Source organism: Channa argus, chromosome 1 (genome assembly GCF_033026475.1).
Source record: "Channa argus isolate prfri chromosome 1, Channa argus male v1.0, whole genome shotgun sequence".
Classification (NCBI taxonomy): domain Eukaryota; kingdom Metazoa; phylum Chordata; class Actinopteri; order Anabantiformes; family Channidae; genus Channa; species Channa argus.
The window spans coordinates 32129621-32149736 of record NC_090197.1 but is presented as its reverse complement, the minus strand read 5'-3'; the positions used below and the strand labels follow the sequence as shown (position 1 = coordinate 32149736).

The 20116-nt window shown below is 38.6% G+C and overlaps 1 protein-coding gene across 1 annotated transcript in view; it reads right to left on the bottom strand.

Moving 5' to 3' along the window:
• Window positions 1-1158: 1158 nt before the first annotated feature.
• Window positions 1159-20116, bottom strand: part of cdh5 (cadherin 5) — a 30763-nt gene continuing 11805 nt past the window's right edge. Inside the window, exons 7-15 of the mRNA XM_067512843.1 lie at window positions 18057-18161; window positions 17658-17800; window positions 17431-17564; window positions 16467-16576; window positions 15327-15429; window positions 10221-10351; window positions 9997-10111; window positions 6386-6518; window positions 1159-5528 (exon numbers count right to left, since the gene is read on the bottom strand). Of these exons, the coding sequence (XP_067368944.1) occupies window positions 5144-5528; window positions 6386-6518; window positions 9997-10111; window positions 10221-10351; window positions 15327-15429; window positions 16467-16576; window positions 17431-17564; window positions 17658-17800; window positions 18057-18161 (1359 nt within the window). The 3' untranslated portion in view covers window positions 1159-5143. The remainder of the gene's footprint in view (window positions 5529-6385; window positions 6519-9996; window positions 10112-10220; window positions 10352-15326; window positions 15430-16466; window positions 16577-17430; window positions 17565-17657; window positions 17801-18056; window positions 18162-20116) is intronic.

Genomic DNA, 20116 nt, shown 5'->3' with positions numbered 1-20116 from the left:
GTGAGTGTACAAGATCTGATATGCTCTCTCATGTCTCATATGGACATAATCATATACACAGGGATATCTAGCTCCTAAATCCACTGACCCCTACAATAATAAAACTGCATGAGCCTGTGGTAAATTTACACTTGGGTTGAAAAACGAGCGAATATCCTCTAACCCACATCTGATCTCATGTCAAAGATCAAAGTGAAGGAGATCAGAGCTCTCCTCACACAGCCTCTCAATGTGTAACATTTGACATAAAGGATTATTTTACACAAAGGAGTAGAGTTGATCTACACCACATGGAAATGTAAAAAATACTGACTGTTAGTATATGCTTTTATAAGATCCACAGATGCCATAGATTGTGTATTTGATCCAGCATGTTGTTGGGTTATGTCGGCAAGTTCCACCTTCTCCTCTTACAGCCCTCAGGCATGTTTTTTGTTATAAAAGCACATTTGGTTGCTTCTCAACTAACCTTAAAACGAGGCAGTAAATGTACACAAGTATAAATGCAAGTATTTCATAAAAAAAAATTACATTCTTTAAGTAAAACTACTAAGTACATGCTCAGATGTTATTTAAAGTGCAATTATGTACAGGCCTCGCAAAGAAAGTACTATATATTATATACAGTATTAAATTCGTTGCTGTTAATGATATAAAAGTTTTAGCCTACATTAATTAAAATATAAATTTGCAAAAAGTAATTAGTAAATAAAGCTGTAAAATACATGTAGTGGAGAGAATACCTCAGTACAGTACAAGTATACTACTTGAGTAAATGTACTGCCCAAAACACTCAAATCACTTAAAATGCTTTCACAATCACATGTTAAACTTTATTTATTAATAATCTTTAATTGAAAACATTACATCTTTTTCTCTTTCCAGTTGTTCTACTCTATTTCTTTTTTATTTCACAGTTTTTGGAGCGTTTCTTCCATCATTAGATGCAGCTAAGGCCTGGCTGGAAAGAGAGAGGAAGGAGATGGTGTATAACTAATGGTTTCACCCCAGGGCTCTGCAGTTGCATGTGCTATTAGGACACACCTGTTCAATTGTGTTTTATTGTTTAAACCAAACACAAATTTTGACTTTTTTAATAATTAATAAGTGCAAAACTTTGATAAATGTCTAAAATACCAATAACAAGACACAGCAGCGTATCTACTTGTTGTGTTTATTTTAATTCTACACTTAAAAAATGGGCATGTAATAAAAAGTAGTTGCTATACACCATAAAAACAATATAAAAACATTGTGTTCACCATCAGAAAATGAATTACAGTATTTTTTAAAGAATAAAGGCACATTTTTCTTTTCTTGAAACTCCTTTTGTATTTACACAAGCATAAACACAAACACATACACAAAATGTATAACTATGATGTTTTTTTTTGTTTCATACCAATGTGTGTGTGTGTGTGTGTGTGTGTGTGTGTGTGTGTGTGTGTGTGTGTGTGTGTGTGTGTGTGTGTGTGTGTTCGGGCACATCACTATCACATACACACACATACAGTTCACACACAAAAGGATACAGACATAAAATCACTCTTGGTCGACCTCACTCGTCATTCACACATCATACATCATCATCATACTTTTTTGTAGAAAATTAACCAAGTTTGTCTTTTTACAGCAATATAAAGAAACTGACTGCGTTGCTTTTAAAATCCTCTAAATGCTGTATATTAGACAAAAAAAGAAATACTGAATGCGATGCCAAAAAAAAATCCCTTAGGCACATTTTTTCTATTTACATAACTTAAAGCACACTCCCTCAGGAACACACAGGATGGACAGATGAATTCACAGTTCAATGACTTTCATGTCTGTAATCACCATTTTTATATTGACACATGTGGACTTTATGACATACCTCCATCCCAACCTGAGAGATTTACTTTCATTGTCTGAGTCTGATTCACCATCTTGCCAAGTAGATACAGCCATTTTATTATTATAAATTAAAAAAATCAAATGACAAGTTTATAGGATATCACTCTTACATAGAGGGTTTTGGAGAAAATCTCAAAGTGTTGAAAAACAGCAAATTCTTGAGACTTAAACACTATGAAACACAATGCTGCAAAAGAAAAACGGCAGCCTGAAATAATTTTTATTACAAAACACTGTCTAAAACTTATTTTGGCAGCACACACTTGTAATCGAATGACTTCTGACTTTGTGCTTCATATTGTGCACATGTATGATTGATGTTTCAAATAAATTGTATATACAGTTTTCAGACAGAACTCAACATGTTGCAAACACTGCTGGCAGAAAGTGTTGTTAAGTTTACCCATGTATGTCTCCTAATGTCTCAAATTCTGTCCACCCAACGATAATTGCACTTAGCAGACAGGATAATGGAGCGCCTCTATCTGCTATAGCGTGCTGATTGCAACAACAAAGATTGTTTGTGTTTTTTTATAGTGTTCACAAAACCAGTTTTTAAAAATAAAAGCTGTAATTACAATAATGGTTATAATAAACAAACAAATACTAAAACAATGTTAATACTTTTTCCTGGGGAGCCACATATCTGCAGTGACCTGAAATAGGGAAAAAAAACCAAAAAACTACGTTTCCTCCACTGTGCAGCGAAGCAACATTTTACTCTGGTCACAGTCTCCAGGAATAAGATGGCAGCCATAAAAGTGACCCGTTTTTTATTACATGTTAGATGTCCGTCACAACTTGATAAAAAAAAATTTACAGAAACAATGGCTTACTTTTAAACCACCAGTACACTCAGGTAAAAGGTAAAAATCATAATTGCACAGGAGGCCATAAAATAGACTTTTTGTTTTTGCTGCCAGGTTTAATGTGAGAACATGTTTCCTGTAAATGTAAGAATCTCTACTTTTTGGCTTCATCCTTGCTCTAAAGTGACTTTGCTCAGCTGAAAAACTCATCACTACTTCCTTCATATTTCTTTCTTGTTAACCCCTCAACCCCTTTGTCTCCTGCTCCCTTTTCCTCTTTGAGGTTGTTTCCCAGGCTGGGGTGAAGAGGAAGTGAGTACAATGTGTTAGCTCACGGGAGAGATAACGCTGACAGGAAGGGGCGGGCACAAAGACCCCAGATGGACAGGAAGTTGACACAACTGTTTGGTTTGGTTGATTAAAGGAGACGGTGGGAGAAATATGGCGAGGCAAACAAGGAGTGCAGAGGAACGAGATAAAGACGGCAAGTGAGGCGGAGGAACGGGCTGCCCTAAGTTTACACATGAAGCCAACAGGAAAGCACGGAGGACGCTTCCAGTTATTGTGTCCATTTGTGTTTATGAAATCACATTCCAAGCAGGCCAAAGTTTTAAAGAAAGACGTTCAAGTCCAAGCAAAACAGAATAAACAGAGGAGTAAATAAACTAATGTCTCTATATTAGAATTATATTACCATAAAAAAAAACAACAAAGGGACAATCCTGACACATGACTATTGCCATGTCAGCCAGACAAGTTTAAGAGCAATGGGGATTTAAAATGAATGAGGGAGCCAAAATATTAGAACCATATAATAAAATGCAACCCAATATAACTTCCCCACCCACTATGACCTCAATAATGAACACATAGTAGAATTATCACCTTTCTGACAGTTTCAACCTAAAAACTGACAATTTATAACCTTGAAAAAGTAGAATTCATGGCAGAGTTGCTTTATCGGATTGTATTAGGTTGTACAGGTGTACCCAATAGGGTGAACAGTGAGTGTATATGGTAATAATTACCTGGACACTGTGAAATTTTGCATCAGAGACTTTATGAGTTCACAGTAGTCACAAAGGACCAGAGGTTAAAGTTATTCAAGCCACCTCAGAGCCTTGACTGCTGTTCAACTAGCTGATTTTGCTACTCTGTGTTTCCTGAGTTGTCTGAATCACTTTCGTTCTACTAGACCTCGGAGAATTGAGGCTTTCATCTCAACAATAACTGTGATGATAAGTTCTGTCAAATAAAAGCTGGGATCCAGCTGTAATTCTGTCTGAGCAACAGTATTGCCATTTCCTATGTGTTAGTCTGTCTGTCTTTCTCCTTTTGGAGCAGGTGATCACTGGGAAAATGGACAACATGACTTACTTAGACAATGAATCCTTATTTCTATGAGAAAACAAAAAGAGGTCAGGGGTTGTTTAAGGTTTCCACCTTGAAAAATTTGAACTTTTTCTTAACTCTTTTGACAACTGTCCAAACAGCTGATGTCCTGTCAAGACTGCAGGACACCATTAAGGGAAATGTTGTAAATAAGTAACTACATGCTGTGAGAAAGAGAGGCTATCAGAAAATAAATGACTAGACATCACAGCTTGATGAACAGTTTTTCAGCAGCGGGCTTTCCTTGATGATTGTTCTTTATAGGATTACAGAGGAAGAAAACACAACTGGCACCTCACTATGATCAACCACTTCAAAGTTATGAGCATTAAGATTTTTCTTTCTTCTTCCTCAAAGTTTTTCACCTAGCAATAAACCCCTCAGGTAGTCGTATTTACAAAACACATCATCAGCTTCAGATCAAAAATAAAATCACCTTGTTATGTTTAGTTTATTCTTATTTTGAAAGAAATACAGAACTGGTAGATTTATATGTTGATAAAAATTCATGCATTTAGATGAAACTGAACATTTACATGAAATACTTGCTGCAAAATGGTGCAGCGTAAGAAAGCTGAGACTTGAACCAAATGGAAAAATGAAAAAGGAATTGAAATACTGAATAAGATTATTGCACTCACACTGTTACCTGCACTCAATCCTTTTTTAAATCTGTAAGGTTAGAAGATTTCAACTTGTTCTGGATTTACTTTCTTTTCAACATGTTATTTGTTTAATGTGATGGAGTTTTCCAGAGTTTGATGAAACTCATTTCTTCCCTGGAATTGAACAGACTCAGGTGACTCAGTGAAAACACTGGACAACACTGGAAACAAAAGCACCCTGGTACTGTTTTTAGAAGCTAGACAAGTCTTTTGGAGGACATGACTGGCTGTTAGATCGAGCCTCTGTGTCCAAGATAGTCAAATCCTGGTTCTATGTGTGTGTGTTTCCTGCAATGTGTGAGCATATTTTATGGCTGTTTTCAATGTATGTATGTGTTTGTGTGTAATTTGGCATCATGTATGCTCATTAGCTGAAGCTCGCCATCAGTACTGATGGTAGTAGTCGGATCCATCAACTCCATACAGCTCAGCCAGGGTCCTGAACCTTGGCCCCCAGTCATTTAGGAAGTCGTAGTCCAAGTGCGCACCCGAGGAGGAGCTGTCCAGAGAGCTGAAACTTCCGGCTAAAGACTCAGGTCCCTCGTAGCCGTAGATGTGGAGAGTGTCATACGGGAAGCCGTCTCTGTCGTGGTCCGCCTCGTCTTTCTTCACCTCGATCATTGCGGCCATGTCACCCTTACATGCTGTGGGTGGAGCATGGTGAGGGGGTTTCTGAACCATGGCGTAGAGAGAAGGGTGAGGTTGCTGATCCGGGTGGCGGAGTAGGGAGCCATCGTGGCAGGCGGAGGTGAGGATTGACACATCATAACTAAAAGAGTGACAGCACAGTGTTAATTAACTGAGAGCTCCTCTGAGAAATGGATAATGGCTCCATGAGTTGTAAAAATTTAAATGTTTGTTTCCAGGGGAGCAAACATATAAATCATGTTATGTCTTAGAGAATTTGTCCAAGATACAATGAAAAAACAAAGGAATAACTGAGGAATAAAAACATAACTTAACAATATGACAACAACACAGTGTAATCTTTTATTACAGTTAGAAAGTAGGATTTTGTCTTTCGAACATAAACATGTCAGAAAGTCTTTAAGCATAAAATATTCTGTCTTATCCATATATCTTTTTTCTGCAATTAAGGGCTGTTTGCCTTTTAATCGACCCATCAGCATATCTTTTTGACAGCATATGGTATGATGATTATATGTTGTTTTAATACTACTTTAGTACAGATGGATTAGATTTAGATCAGATTAATGTTTAATGATTTCATTTGGGTAAAGTGGGTCAGCAAATTGAAAGATGCAGAAAAGAAGATAAATATTGTAGATGGGGAGAGTTAATGTTGGGTTTGTTTCTTTAAGTATACAGGCTGCAAAATATTGAAAGGAGTGCACTGACACATATAGTAATAAAATGACTAGGGAAGCATTTGTACTCCTGAAACTTTAAATGTATCTATGAAGATGAATGCAAGATACACAAAATGTAACTTTTATAGCTTGGATTTTGATCTGATGTTTTGGTATTAGTAGTTTGTGTTTTATTTTAAATAATACATAAAAAGACTACTCTTAGCTTTAGTGCATTCTCACTAAAGTTAGAGATCTGAACTTTTACAAAAAGCTTAAAGAAATCTTTGCACTGATGTTTTTTTGCTTATCGTACCCATTAGTGTCCATCTCCCCTCCTCCCTCCTCATCGTATGTGACCAGCTGCTCGTGGATCTCCCCGCTGTTCTTCATGCTAGCCAGAGAGTCCTTCTGGTAGCGTTTCCTCATCACAAACAGGATCACTATGACTGAAAAACACAGCATAGGTAGGTTTATTTTGAATATAGTGATGTGCAGGTTATGCTGAGTGTCAATCCTCTTCGACAGCATATTTGCCTGCATCTAAAAGGAGTTTTCATCTAAAAGGAGTTGAAATTCTTTACTTATTCAAGACAAGGGAGGTCAACAAATGACACTGATTGACAAGCAGTGCAGACAGTCTCCAGCTGCTGTGAGGTCTGGCCTTGTGAGATTAAAACTGCAAACAAAAAGCATTTCAACAAACCTCTAACTTAGGACAAGTAGCGAAGAAAAGTACTTAATGTGTTAATGCCATAAGTAAAACCTGTAAATTATAAAATCGCCTTGCTTGCATGTGTCATCTGTTATTGAAATTAAAAAAGGATTTATAAAAATTGAAGCCATTCACAGTGGGAAACAAACACAGATAGATTATCCTGCTACCTTTCATATTAGAAAAACAGTTCTACGAATTTGAAACAGGAGAGTAAATTAGGCCAGAATTGTAGCCCCCCTCCCCGAATGAATCCATTCAGTCAGATATGCCAACTCTGAACAGAGCGAAAGACAGAGAGAGGGGCCACAAGAAACAGGATTTAGTAAATACAAGAGAAGAAGTGGAAAGGAAGCATGAGTAAACAAGGTGGAGGAGGGTGTGAATGAAAGAAGAAGGAAAGAAAGCTGGACCCTGATGAAGAAATAAACAACTGAGAAGGAGTTCAAATGAAAGGTGAAGGAGGCAACTGAGGGATGAGGAACAGAGGAAATGAATTAAGAGAGTAAAGACAGGAAAATATGAGGCAGTGGAAACAATGAGACTGCTCTTCACTTCTCATTTCCTAGCAGCAAAAATTGGTTTCTAACCAATAACATGAGCTTAGTCTAACCCTAATCAAGCTAGTTTGAGCCCGATCTTGACTAAATCTTGGCCAATAATGTTTTTATTTTAATACCAGTGGTTTTTAATGGTGTTCAAAGGTACTAGTATGTGATGCTGAACACTTACTTGCACCCACAGTACTGTATGTGTAAACTGACAAAACATAAAATGAAATACTTTACTGTACATTTTAAAAGTATAAAAACTACAATAATTTACTCTGACAACCCACATAAACTTCACAGACATGCACAGATTTTGTCTCCACTTTTAGGAAAACACATATTGTTGTGGTAAATGAAAAACATTCATTCATTTTTGATGCAATTTGTGCAGAAAAAGCAAAGAAACTGAAGGGAAACAATATGGAGGTTGGAGAAAAGTGTACAATTGACTATACACTGCATGTTTTATTAAATTTAAATATCTTTAAAACGATTTTAATGCAAACTACAGACAGTTACAGACCTGCTGCAAGTGCAAGTGCAAATAAAGGTGAGAAAGTGGGAATAGCACTGACACTGCCAGTTAAAACAATTCAATAAACAATTCAAGTTATAATCTACACTGCCTTTGTTGCCTTTTTTAAAAAAGCCATGGGGTTAAAGAAGCTTTTTCTTGCTTATGCATTGCCCTTGACCTATTGTAGTGAGAAATGAGGACAAAGTGAAAGAATACAAGGAAATGAGAAACAAATAAGCAAAGCCGACAATGACTGGGAGAAGGAGGATGGATAAGACAATGGAGAAATCTGGACTGAGAAAATCAAGACCAAAGTCAGACTAGGAGAGAAGGAGGAGAAGACGGATATGTTTGACATTAGATTAGGCCTCGAGCCTCAGTCCCGATATGAACCTCTGTCTCTCGGCGGACTTGCAGCATTAGCCATGCCTTTTAGTTGAGGGCGAGCGGGACTAATTTAAGTTTGCATGGGAAACCAACAGATTAATCTTTTACAACACATGCTCTGCAGTTTAATAAGCTCTGGAGATATCAGACTTAGAGGGATGAAAAAAGAAGAAGCCCTTTTCTTTATTTAAAAAAAAAAAAAAACGACTGAGAAAAATGTCTTTTCGTGTGTCAAACCCAACTTCTTGGGAGAAAATGCGTCTGTGAATGGGGAGCGCGGTAAATTGCTTTGGGCCCTGGTAGATAATGACAAGTGCATTAAATAGTTAATCTGGCCTGCGTTGCGAGTGTTTGATAAAGAGGAAGAGAGACAGAAAGAGGAAGAGAGGGAGCAGAGAGGGAGAGACAGAGAGACCCAGAGGGGAAGAAGAAGAGGAAGAGAGAGATGAAGGGAAAAGGCACGATAGTGAAGGAGTGTATTAATAGTTAATAGGTTGAGTGTTTGGGGTGTTTGATAAGCAGGCGGCACCTAAAGAGCTGATAAGCTCTCATCATTACCAGTCCTATTCTTCTGCTGCTTTTCCCACAATTCTCCACTTCTTAAGGCTCTTTCTGTCTGTCACTCACTTGGTCTCCTTCCACCTCAGTTCTCCATCTGTCTGTTTCACCTCCCTCCCTCCATATCTAAGGCTAGATGTCAGTTTTTTCTATCTGTCACTCCTCTGCCCCATTTCAACTTTCTTTCTTTCTCAGCAGTTCTCATCCTCCATCCATCTCATTTGGCCAACGTTCACCAACGTGCCACTCATCCAACATGACAAATGTCTCTTTTTTTCCCCAGAAGAAAAAGAAAAAAATGGAGAAGGGGGAGAAGGTATCAAAGAGAATACTCAGCTCACAACTGCAGGCAATATTACCACATCTGCAGCTCTATTATTCATAAAAGTAGCAAAGCTGAGGGGGAAAAGTTCCACACAGAACACAAGTATGATTTATCACAAAGGAAGGGTAACTATGCAGCGACCCTGTAGTGCTGCTGTGGGGTTCAGAAGGTCTTTGCACCTGTTTGTTAACAGGCTGTAAAACAACCAAGACGAGCACAAATCTGCATCCGACATTTTCTCATGATTGCCTGTTTTCTGCTCTCTAGCCCTGAATCAAACTATAAAACATTTCACAGAGGGGTTGTGTATAAGGATTTGATCCACTGTAAGCAAACCGCAAGCCAAACAAAAAGTGACGCATTTCATTCACAGATGTTTGCAAGACACTTGTTTACTTCCAAAAGAACAAAAAAGTTCCACCAAACTTTAGTTCCAGTCACAAGATCAATGAAATCCACACACACAACAGTAAATAATGTTTTAGAAAACTAAAAGGGTAAGAAACACTAAATGTACCAGCAGTGTTTCCCATGTAACACTTAGCTTTTGTCATGTACCTGATCAGGAAGGAATCAGTGAACTGGGCTGTTTTCATCTCTTATCTGTCCATCATTGTGGTACACTAGGCAATCTAGTACCTCCTAGGAGGTTCGGTAGGTTTTTATCATGCACTACCATTGTTGTCATGGTTCCAAAATGGATGCAGCCACAAAGCAAAGGCTGAGATACAACCTTTTTAGGTTTAGGCACAAAAAAATGTCGTTCACAAAAAAAATCAGGAACAGGTTTTAGGAAAATGTGACATGAAATCAAATATTTTGGCTGTGAAAGAAGGAAGGAAGAAAGGAGATAAGAGAAAAAATCTCAACTTACCCAATATGGTCAGAATGCAGAGAAGAATGGTTATCAGGGCATGGACACTCACACCCGTGATCTGAGCTCTAGGTATGCACTTTGTATTTACCCGCCTGGCATCACACTGACACAACTACAAGGGGCAGGACAACCAATCAACTACTGTAACTCGATTAGTTAATAATATTTTTTGCAGTTACAGTAATTTTCTATTAATCAAAGACACTAAAACAAAAACAGACCCCAATTGCCACTTTGGTTTCGCTGCTCAGGGGGGGGTTTCCTCCGTCACTGATTCTGACATCCACACTGTAGTCCTTGGGGTCATCCAGGCTGAACGGGCCCCGTTTCACCACAATGTCGGCTGTGTTGTCTAAGTGAGAAAGCATACAAATACAAAACATTGCAAACTTACCCTTCTTTTCTGCAAATGCCATGTCTAATTTGTCTGACTCATCACCTTGTTTCACTGAAGCACATCAAATGTTCACCTATCAGTCTATACAGTCTGCACCTTCTATTTATACAGCACCTCGCCCCACAGATAAAACAAGATATGAGATATGACAGCAAGAAGAAAGACATTATGTGATTATGTGTCAGTTTGATGCATTTAGGATTTGAGTCATTTAAGATAAAAGATAATGGCAGCCTGCAATGTTCGAGCCCCATGGGGATCTGTGAATGCAAATACGTAAATAAACAGAATTTCCCCTTTTGCAGGAACTAATTTTGTGACTCACAATGTTGGACTAAAAACAATTAAGCCCCTGGACCTTAAAATACAGATGCGGAGCCACAGTGCGACACAGAGGAGCACAAACCATACAGAAAAGACCATAATGTAAAAAGGGCAGAAACATATTGAGCACAATAGAGACAGGTCTCCTCTGCAGAACTGAACAACAATACAGTCATTAGTCAAATCCCCGGCAGGCAGACGTTTCCTGCTAAGACGATGGGCAGAGTTTTTCTCCACAATATCCCTGTGCTGGAAGAATTTCAGTAAATACAATGGCAGGAAAGACCCCTACGAACAACATACCTAGACACACACTGTTAAACTCTCAGATAGAGAAACGTTTGCTTGGGTTTGAAAGCAAGTTTAAATAAATACAGCATGGGTGTTGCTGAAATTTGCACATTGAATTAATCTTGTGAAAGGAGATACGGTAAATCTCTTTAACTCTTCTTTAGGAGTCTCGGTGATTTATTTCCTCATGAGACATTTCATAATATCTGAAATCCACCCAGTTTTACAGCGATAATTGTTTGATTAAAAGTTTGAAGCCAGTGATTATCGCTATATCTAAAATGCGTATTCTTTTGGGAAAAAAGTCAAATAAAGAAGAAACATGAGCTCTCAAAATGCATTTACATCGTGACACTAGAAGAGGCACCTTTATAACAATAACATCAGGGAAGAGAGGACAGAGCAACAAGAACACTGACGAATGACTTTAAAGGAGAACAATTGAGAGTTTTAAAGGAGCAGCTGTAGCTAACACCTTTTTCATCCCACAGCGGTAAATTCCGGCACATTTTTACATTCTTTGGTGTATTACATTGACGCCACAGTTACCTTTTAGTCTCATTATTGGACACTCTAGGAGCGTCACTGTTTGACCGGTTAAAACACAACGCTACAAATAGTGACAATGGCTCACACATGCTTCCTTATTATAGTAACCACGTGTGCCACGTTGTGTTAGACACTGAACCCCAAGATGCTTCTGGTGCGTGCTACTACTTGTAAGTCACATTGGATAAAAGCAAGGGACTTTAATTGTCATGTATCCATGACAAAAGTACCCGCTCTGCCACACTTTAGTTTTATTTTATGTAGTATCTGATATTTTTTAAAAGTATGCTGATTAACTTTTTTAAAAGTCCAAAGGTTTCTACTTCTAATAGCTTATCTTGTAGTGGTTGGCGATTTGTCTTGGTATGCAAAAAGAAACCTTCCTGGAACACGTCGTGCTTTATCATAAAACGTTGTAACTTATTTGATATTAATGCTCATCCCCTCAGCTGCCTGCATCCAACCAGGAAAAGTAGAAAATTATCCATAGACCAGACTGAAACGGTGGCAACAGACCTACGAAGACCCTGTAGGCCATTTCCTTTGCAGGATGCCGCCCTGAATTGAGGCAAAATTTGGCTCTACTCAGTTGGTAAACTTCTGTAGTGAGCTAAGAGGTAACATGCTAGTGAGACCCAGCCTAAATCAGGGCCATGTTGGTTTTAGAAGATCTTTAAAAAGCTCTTTAGTTTGTTGCTGACAGGACCAAATATTCACACAACCCAAAGATGGGTCTCTCAAATCCCTGACAAATAAAATTAAGTGACCTTTTGATCAAAGCTGAAAATGTCTAAAATCCTAAATCTGACACATAGTCACTTCACTGGAATCAGGTTTCTCGTCATTTCTACACAACAAAATGAAGTTGATAAAGGTGTGAGTGGGAGGACACGGGCACAGCTAAGCCATAACTAACTGAATAAAAGATGAAAACAGCTTCTGTCCTTCCTTCATCTGATCCCACATCTCTGATTTCTCCTTGCTCGTTTTTTTTTTTTGTTTGACTTCGTCTCTTTCCCGTCTCTCTGGATTCCCATATTTGTTTCACTGTCCTGTTTCTTTTGTTCTCTGCATCTCCCTGCTCCTGCATCTAATTAGCCCTTTTCTCTCTTTATCTTTTTGTTTTCCTACTGCCTCCTCTCTCTTGTCTGTTTGGTATTAATGCACTGAGCTTCGTGTAGCTGCCTGATCTGAACACCAAGACCTGTCGCTTCACAGTGGAGCTACACTGACTGCTGGAGTTTGTGTGTGTGTGTGTGTGTGTGTGTGTGTGTGTGTGTGTGTGTCTGTGTGTGTGTGTGTGATTTTTGATCCCGTCAAGCATGCTTGTTTTATTGTTTGTCTTAAGGAGCTGGTTGTCGATGAATATTTTAAAAGCCCCCACTTTGCAGCTCTTGTTGCATGCATGTGTGTTAAGTGGAGTGAGGGGCTTCTGGGGTCAAAGTCCTGACTCACAGGGGAGACGGACAAGCTGCACTTATCAAACATACATCATCCTCTCCTCACCTGTTATCCTGTCGTTCTGCTTTTCTAGCTTCCTCCCCCCCTTTTTCTTTTAAACCTTTCATTTAAACATTTGATCTTGTCTTGCCTTTTAATCTCCGTTCCCTTTCCTTTCATTCTTGGTGGTGTTTTTTTTTTCTCTCTCTCTTTATCTGTTTATTTCTGTCTTAACATCCTCTTTTCTGTTTCACTTTTCCTCCTCTCGTTTCAACATTTGATGGCTCTGATGATCTTTTCTCCTATCATCGCTTGCCCATCTCTCCTCTTTTCTGCTGTCATCCCCTGTTCTATCATCTTTGGCCTCTTTCTTCTTCTCTACCAGTTTTTTATTCTTCTTCATAGTTCACTAACCTTTCCATGTCTATTTATTTCTGTCCCTATCTCCTCCTCATGTCTTCTTCTCTTCCTTCATTCTTATTTCTCTCTCCCCTTTTTAAGTTTTTCTCATTTCTCTTTTCTCCCTCATGGCGTTCAACCTTTTTTCACCTGTTTTCAATTTTTCTTTATGTTGTCTCATTGTTTGTTCCTCCTTGCTAAATATTTGTCATTCTCCTGCTGTCTTTCTCTGGCTTTTTCTTTCCCTTTCCCACCTCTTCTTCTTCTACTTCTCTTGTTTATCCTTCTTCATAATTCTCTCTCCCTTATGTTTGCTTCCTCTGCTCATTTTAACAGCGTCTCACTTTCCCATCACCTGTCTCCCTTAATCCTGATCTCTCCCTGTTGCCTCCTTTCATCTTTTCTTCCACCTCTGCCTCATCTGTTTTTCCTTTTGCTCTCCTCCATCTGCCTCTTCCTTTTTCGCATCGGTTCAACATGTCAAATCCTCCAGGCACGAGCACAGAGGAAATAGATGAGGCAAGTCCATGCCTTTTTCCCCACCCTGTTTATCTTCCTTTCAATGTGTTTCAAGTTTCACTTAAATTAAATAGTAAATAGTAAATCTTTCATCTGACCACCTAAGGCTTTAGTCTATTCAGACTTTATATATTTGACTACAACGGTTGGTAACACCTTTCCTCAGGATTCCATGTATTATAGGGTTATGTGATGATCTTACTTGTGCCATTCTGTGTCCAAAGCTGAACAACCCAAATGAGCTTTAGAAATCTGATGTAACAGAGCATCAACCTTTCCCTAAATATCAGTGTCTGGATAAACGAAAACGTCTCTGTGGGTTCCACGCCACCATCTCTGTCACAGTTCATTCAAGCTGACAGTTTTAACAGATGTACATTTGTATGTAGACATTTTTACTCCCAATTTGCACTGGATTTACTGACTGTAAATGCTGGTTTGATCTAAGAAAGTCCTGTTTTTGTGTTGAGTACCATGGCACTAGCACCACCCAGGTACAGTAAGTGTCTAAACTAAGGGTCGCTCACCAGAATTTAACATTAAAAAGTGTAAAAATCTAAAAATCTACAATTATGCCTCCATAATGTTCACACATGTGTAGTTTAAGTGAAAAGTTTTAAATAACCAATTGGAATTATTTAGCACAAACACCTATTTAGCTTTCAAGTTTAACTGTATACTACACTTTTCTTTAGTCCTAATTTGCCTATTTTAGCATGCTAGCATGCAACGCCCCGATGAATAAAGGGACCGTCAACATGTTATTCCTGTCATTATAGAACTGGTGTATAGCCTGGTTGTAAAAACAATCACCTAAAAATTTCAAATATTTCTCTATGTTTCATATTTGAGTTTAGTACTGTACACAATGATTTTTTTCTGTTATATCTTACAAAACTTTTGGCCTAACCTAACACTTTTAGAGCAACATACACAAACTAATTTATCAAGGAAGATCTCTCATGCATACTTTTTAGTTCAGTATTTTTCCATGCTTTTTTGTGAAATCTAGCCCACTAGTTTTGTGTGTGTGTGTGTGTGTGTGTGAGACATGTTCCTTTAACAGCCTTAGATGGGCGAGTTTAGAAAACACACAGAGTTGTCTGCAAGTTCATCGAGCTACTTGCTCTCATTACTTTCAGTATTTGTTGTTGCACATTCTAGACAGCATTTATAGTCCCAGACAGGCTCTTTAAAATCCCCCGTCTGGCTGAGAGATCCACAGCATTCTTAAAATAATTTCAAATTTCAGCAACAAAGCACAGTGCTTCAGATGGTGTTTCAGTTGTTGCATAGCAACAAGTGCCGAGGCTAATGCTTGCTCCGAGGGCTGCTTAGAGCAACAAGCAAAAAAAAAAAAAAAAAAAAAGGTCAGGGGGAATATGTGCTCCACACAACAAACACTTACTGCCGTGGTTTTTGATGGAGAAGTTGGAGCTCTCACTGGCCAGACTGAAAGTAAACGAAGCCTGTTGGTCATCTTTATCTGTGGCTCTCAAGGTTCCTATGACCTAAAGAAAGACAAAAAAAAATTAGAGAACATCCATCTTGAATCCAAATTGTGTTGACAGTCAGTGCTGTCTAAGCATATCAGCATTTCACTTACCAAAAGTGTGGCTGCACTGTAAAACTAGACATAAATTACATCCAAACGTCTTTCTTAGCACTGGTTATGGTTGGGGTTAGAGTCAGGTTGAAATAGTTTTTCAATATTAACACGTCACAGGTTAGAAATAGGATTTGAATGTGTTAAATGAGGATTTCACCCAACTACAGCATGTGAGCTTAATACATTCTGTGTGTTTTTGTGTGTGTGTCCCACTTTTAATGCCATCTATTATAGCTAATAATTTCTGTTTCTTGTGTAAAGGAGGATTCTTACATGTTTGGATACAACAGTGTGACTTTGTCAAATTTCTGATCAGACTTGGGTCAGATCAGAAGTTATGTGTGTTTTTTTAAAGTCTGACTGTCCACATGCTGTCAACAGCAGTGTTGTCTCCTCAAAGTTTGGTACAATTAGTTTGCCATGTATAGAAAAGCTCCTGTTTGAAGGAACGTATGGCACTTGCACAGTTTTTGAGGAAGGTGTGCATTGACTGCCACACAATTATTTTACAGCTGCAAGCTTAATGGGTCTAAGACGTGGGGTGGCAGTGGCTCCGTTAGTAGCATGGCTGCCTACCGACCATAGGGTCGGAGGTTTGCATTCCGCTGTGTCCCTAGACAAGACACTGAACCCAAAACAGCCCATCCCCATCGCTAGCCTTGCAAGTCCGGGGAGGGTTGCATCAGGAAGGGCAACTGCCATGAAACCAACATGCGACACTAAACTCACAGGATAAGCCGAAAGGACAACAGTAAAAATCATGGGTTTCAGTGTCTTTTCCAAGGATACATTGACATGTGGCCTGAAGGAATAGAAAGAAACCACTAACCCTGGGGTTCATGGATGTCAGCTCTATCATCTGCACCACAGCTGGCCAATAAACAGTGGTGTTGTTAAGCAATCCAGCAATAACCTATTGTTTAGCACTGCTTCTCTTACCGTATTAGTCATGTCGTTCTCACACACAAAGACCTCATCTGAAACCAGTTCAGGCTTGTTGTCATTGATGTCCTGAACTACGATGGTAACTTTTACAAACGACTCCAGACCTACGGGAAAGAGACAACAGCACAGGATCAAAATTGGTTCCTCCTATTTTGACCAAAAAAAAAAAACAGTGGCCAGTTTTCGCCTAGCATTGTGGTTTTTTCATTTTTCACTTTTGTCACTATACAAACTTATTTGTGATTTACCTTAACAGACGAATCTGACAGCGATTAGCCATGATTCTGATCAGGCGTGTGTCTCTGTTCTTGATGGAACTGATTAAGGTCAACTAACTAAAAAGGATTTCTATTTGTGAGGTTTAGTTGAGCAGTTTTTATTGTCACATTAAAGCAGCTTTTACATTTATTTACATCACTGATGTTCTTTTCGACTATTCGTCTTTTGATAAATGTGTAAGTCTCTTGTTTTCTCCCCTGCGCTAAGGTATTGAAACTATCTTTAGTACAGTACATGTACTATATATTGAGGACCTTGTCAAGCTCAGGGGACTATTGTGTTTCTTAAACATCGTGACAAGCCACTAAAATAGATCTTTGAATTTCATTCATTGCCCGTCTAAAAATACAGAGTTTAGTTTGGATGCTGTAAGTGAACAAAAAGACCCACTAATGTGATTTTCCTGCTTACTCTCTCTATCCTGTGTGGGTCGACCAGGTGTTATGGCAGTGTGTTAAATCTATATAAAAAAAAAATCCTTGTTAATGTCTTACACTCCCATCCCTGAATAACACCAGAGAACACATTGTCTGCTTTGGCCTTTCCAACTCCCTCCTGTATGTGCGTTATGGGTGTTAGGGAAAACACATGGTTCTCATTTTTATGTGAAGCTCTATTGTTTAAAAGCAACAGGATTAATGAAACCCATTCAAACCATGTGTGTGTTTGTGTGATGTACCGCTTGGTTCCTCCTGTGCATTAACTTGACACATGTATGTGGGCTCCATTTCTCTGTCCAATGTCCTCAGGGTATAAAGCTGGCCTGTCAATGGCATGATAGCAATGGGACAGTTCTTATCTAATATGGAGTACCTACAGCAAACAGAGAGAAATGAGAAATGAGTGAACAGCAACCATGCAGAATGGGAAACAGTATTAGTTTGGGGAGTTTGTGCAGCCTTGTACCGTATGGTTTTGTTGGCTTTGTCTGGATCTTTGGCTGTGATTTTCCCTATGTTGTTCTCCATCTGCTCCTCCAATACGCTGAAACTGTAGTTGGGCTTTGAGAAGACTGGTGGCTCATCCACATCTAACACCCTGACAATTACCTGTCAATTATTAATTATTCATAACAGTTAAAAGAAAATGATCATAAAATGAGAATGAAATTTATTGTCAATTATTAACAAGGACTACCTAAAGTGCACACCAAAGTAAGTTTCATAGCATAGGTTTAAACTTTATAAAATGTGAATTTTATATGAATTTTTTAATTTTACCAACAAATATGTATAGTTAATATTTATACAATAGTTGTCATTCTTAACTTAAAACTTAACTTAAAAACCCCTAACCGGTGTTTACCTGGGCTGTGGTGACAGCACTGTTTGCATTGTCAGCTGGTGCAAATATATCTTCTCGAACGCTGATTTTGAAAGTGTATATGCTTTTTGTCTCATAGTCCAGAGGCTGGGGAAAGAGGTAAATGAGAAATCAGTCCACAACAAGTAAAAACTTCTGTTTCTGTTCTGTTTTTGTAAGGGTTTTATTTTAATATTGAATATTTAAATTCTATTATGCAGAATTCTCATCCATGTCTTGGATATGTTTACAGGACAAGATAAATTTGTCCAGCTTTTTTTGCAAATCTGAGGCCCCAAGGGTTTATAAGGGAAGTTGAGCCAAATAGATAAAAATACAACGCCACAGAAGACTACAGAACTCATCCTAACTAACTACACTACAAACCATTTTACTAAAAAAAGTGTGTCCAGTTAGGTTACTCTATTTCAAAGTACAGGCTCACAGTATTACTTTGATATTGCTACATTCTCAGTGGCTTGTGCAGCATTTTATCAGGCTAATTCCTGCCTTTGCTTAGAATGCTCCTGATATTTATGCTGTCTAGATTGGATGCAGCTGGGCTATATTTACACTAGTTATTAAAATGCCTCTCAGGTACACAATGAAATTCGTCTTTGTTCTTTACACACTCAAAACCACTTTTACTCAATAAAATAATGCATTTGAGACTCAACTTTAAATACAGGGTGTAAATACAAAGTGACTGGTTTTTTTTGTTTGTTTTAGTAGGTAACGTGTGTGTATATGATGTATGAGCCAACCAGGATTTTCTCTAGTTTTTTTTTGAGTAGTGTATACGTATAGGTGTACTGATGGTGTCATTAGTAATCATTAGCAACATATGGCTTTTGCAGCTATTGAATAGAACAGACGTGGACTACAAGAGACACGGGAACTGGAACAAAGGAACTGTTTGGTGCGTTTAGCCATACTTTGAGAAACTTGTTTGATTCAACTGTTTGTGAACGTGTTTGTGAGATTACTGTTCGTAAACTTGTATGTACACTTAGTCCGTTATTGGCTAAGTTGAGAAGCAAGTACAATAAATGTTCAATGTTCGTCATACAACATACAACAAATAATAGTTGGACCATCAGATACAAGATTGCCTCTACATATGCTATTCTGTTGCACTGGTGACACACTGCGTTTGCTTCTTTTATCAGTGCATTTACACCTTCATTACATATACCTTTCCATTTTGTTTGTTTGGGATGGTGCTGGGGGTTCAGTATCTTGCCCAGGGACACTTGGGCATGTGGTCAAGAAGAGCAGGGCGATACTATGGTCAGTAGGCAGCCACTCTACCAACTGAGCCACTGTTGCCCTACTACATATAGGATACCTGCCCATGCCTGGTGTAAAAAGACTCTAAATGTCCGAACTCTGCTAAAAAAACCTTCTCACTCTGGATATAAGAGACACAGAGATATTCTAACCTTTTCCTCCTTGAAACGGCATGAAAATACCTCATTCCTTTCACTTCTAACCTTCCACACAAACTGAGACTTACATAGTCTTACAAGTACGCTTTGATGTCAGTAAATATATGGCAGCAAGCTGCGCTTACTGTCACATTTCTGCTGGGATTATCATTTCCTTCCCCTGTATTAGAAATATCCTACTGTTAAGGGAAATTGTTTTTTTTTCTGGCAGGCTGCTTTATCTGTGGATAGGACACCACAGGTAGGCAGAATATTCTGTTAACTGGATTATTCATGATAACATGGATATTCACAGGGTTTTAAAGACGTGTAAACAGCTTAACAAGAATAAGACCTTAACCGTAGTCTGGCCAATACCGGCTTACTCTGTACATGTAAACACCGCCAGGGAGAGGGATGAGAGGGGCTGCAGAGCTGAGGGGCGAGTTGAGCAGAGAGAAGATTGTGGTGTTATTCAATTCCAGTTCAGCATAGGGACAAGCTATTACAGCGCTCATATCATTACTATACTGATGTCCTAAATACTTCATCTGAAGAGCACAAAAACAGTCGGGTACACCTGCTAGAATCCCTGACACCATAAATATCTTTGCTAACAAGATGGAGGCTAGGACG